The sequence below is a fragment of the Sorex araneus genome, chromosome X (genome assembly GCF_027595985.1).
Source record: "Sorex araneus isolate mSorAra2 chromosome X, mSorAra2.pri, whole genome shotgun sequence".
In the NCBI taxonomy this organism is placed as follows: domain Eukaryota; kingdom Metazoa; phylum Chordata; class Mammalia; order Eulipotyphla; family Soricidae; genus Sorex; species Sorex araneus.
The window spans coordinates 34845866-34847517 of NC_073313.1; the positions used below are offsets into that span (position 1 = coordinate 34845866).

At 38.1% G+C, this 1652-nt stretch overlaps 1 protein-coding gene across 1 annotated transcript; it reads right to left on the reverse strand.

Moving 5' to 3' along the window:
• Positions 1-454: 454 nt before the first annotated feature.
• Positions 455-1279, reverse strand: LOC101543837 (E3 ubiquitin-protein ligase SIAH1-like). Its single transcript, XM_004612453.2, has one exon. The coding sequence runs from the start codon at positions 1277-1279 to the stop codon at positions 455-457; it is 825 nt and encodes a 274-aa protein (XP_004612510.1).
• Positions 1280-1652: the final 373 nt, after the last annotated feature.

Genomic DNA, 1652 nt, shown 5'->3' on the forward strand with positions numbered 1-1652 from the left:
ATAAAATAAATTTTTTTAAAAAGAAAGGAAAACAGTGGTCCAAGACGTCTCAACATGATTTGTCAGATAAAGAGAAGTTTATGCATATGCATGTATTCACACGTGCATGCATAAGTACGCACACACATGCAAAAACCAAAAACTGCAGTATTTTCAACAGTACACTCAATATACAAAAAAAATTCAGAATTATTTTAGTGTTTCCTTTCTTAATGCAAAAGATGCCATCTTGTGTGGTGTGAATAATTTTTTTCTAGCTTCTTACTGCTGACTTATTTTAAATATATTAATAATACTACTTGCAATTATTTTTATATTCATTAAATATTCTTTTATTGTATTTAACATTGTATGTTTAGATTCTACCTGCTAAAAAGCTTAGGTTGGCAGGGTGACTCAGTAAAACTCAATACAGCAGTTTAAAATACTAATCAGAAAATATGTGACTGACATTTTAACACAAGATAATAGTAACATTGATACTTAAATTGCCATTTTCTGTAAAATGCTGTGCAAGGCTGGCATCAAAGATAAGGCAGTCACCATTGTTCCTGACTGTTGGAATTTCATCATTTATAGATGTAGGAACCCCTTCCCAGGATAATCGCCGACGATGACCATTTAACTCAAGGCGATAAGTAAACTTTTTAGCATCTTTGCTTGAGCCTATCAGCTGCACGATGGCAATAAACTCCTCATAACCATTGTGTTTTTCCTTTTTTTCCAAAACTAACATGAAGTTAAAGCCAAAACAAGACTGCATCATGACCCAGTCAATAGCACCGGGAATATTAATATCTGCAGCAAGGAAAACTATATCATCTCCTTCTAGGGTTATGATGGACTTATGCTGATCTGTCAGATGGGGAATCACAGCATCCATTAAGCCATGCCATTTACAGGTAGTGCCTGGGCATGGGCAAGAATAAGACCTACACTTACACATGTTCTCATGATCTAATTTTTCTGCGAGTGTCAGAGATCGATCACACCCAGAAGCAGCAAATTTACAAGGAAAATGTAGTGTACTAGCCGCTTTTTCCTTAGCCAAACTGCGAATGGTTCTGAATGGGCTTCGGCAAGTTGAGCAACGTTTGAGCTTTTGCCGGCAGCCTAAACAAAAAAGATGGCCACTCTGACATTGCATAATAGGGGGGAGCACATATTTGAAGCAAAGATGGCACTCAAAAAGATGTGACAAGTCATTGGCCTCAGATGTGCCAGCCGGAGCAGAGGTGCTCGGAGATGATTCAGTCGAGGTTGAAGCTTGATCACTCATTTCCAACACCTGTTAGTCTCTCTGAAAAGGACAATATCTATCTGGTACACTGCTGGGAGGTACCGTACAAACTGGTGAATGCCTGCTGCGGTTCTCTAATCAACGAAGATTTTAGATCATGGATCGGAAGCGGCTTCTGCCTCAGGAGTTCTCCGTTGCTTTTCTCGGTGAGGTTCTGATTAGTTTCTTCGCTCCTCTGGAAGAGTCAAAATGTGTTTATTTTTAAAGGTACCAAAAGAGAATGCTACACCTCTAAAAGTCTGATAAACTATGCAACCATGAAATTAATAACTAAAACATGCCAAATCTCTCAGCTTTAATTTTGAAACGAAAATACAAGGCTTCAAAGACGACTCTGGCTATAACAGAAGAT

Coding starts and splice junctions, on each gene's coding strand:
- LOC101543837 (XM_004612453.2), bottom strand. CDS start 1,279: ATGAGTGATCAAGCTTCAACCTCGACTGAATCATCTCCGAGCACCTCT.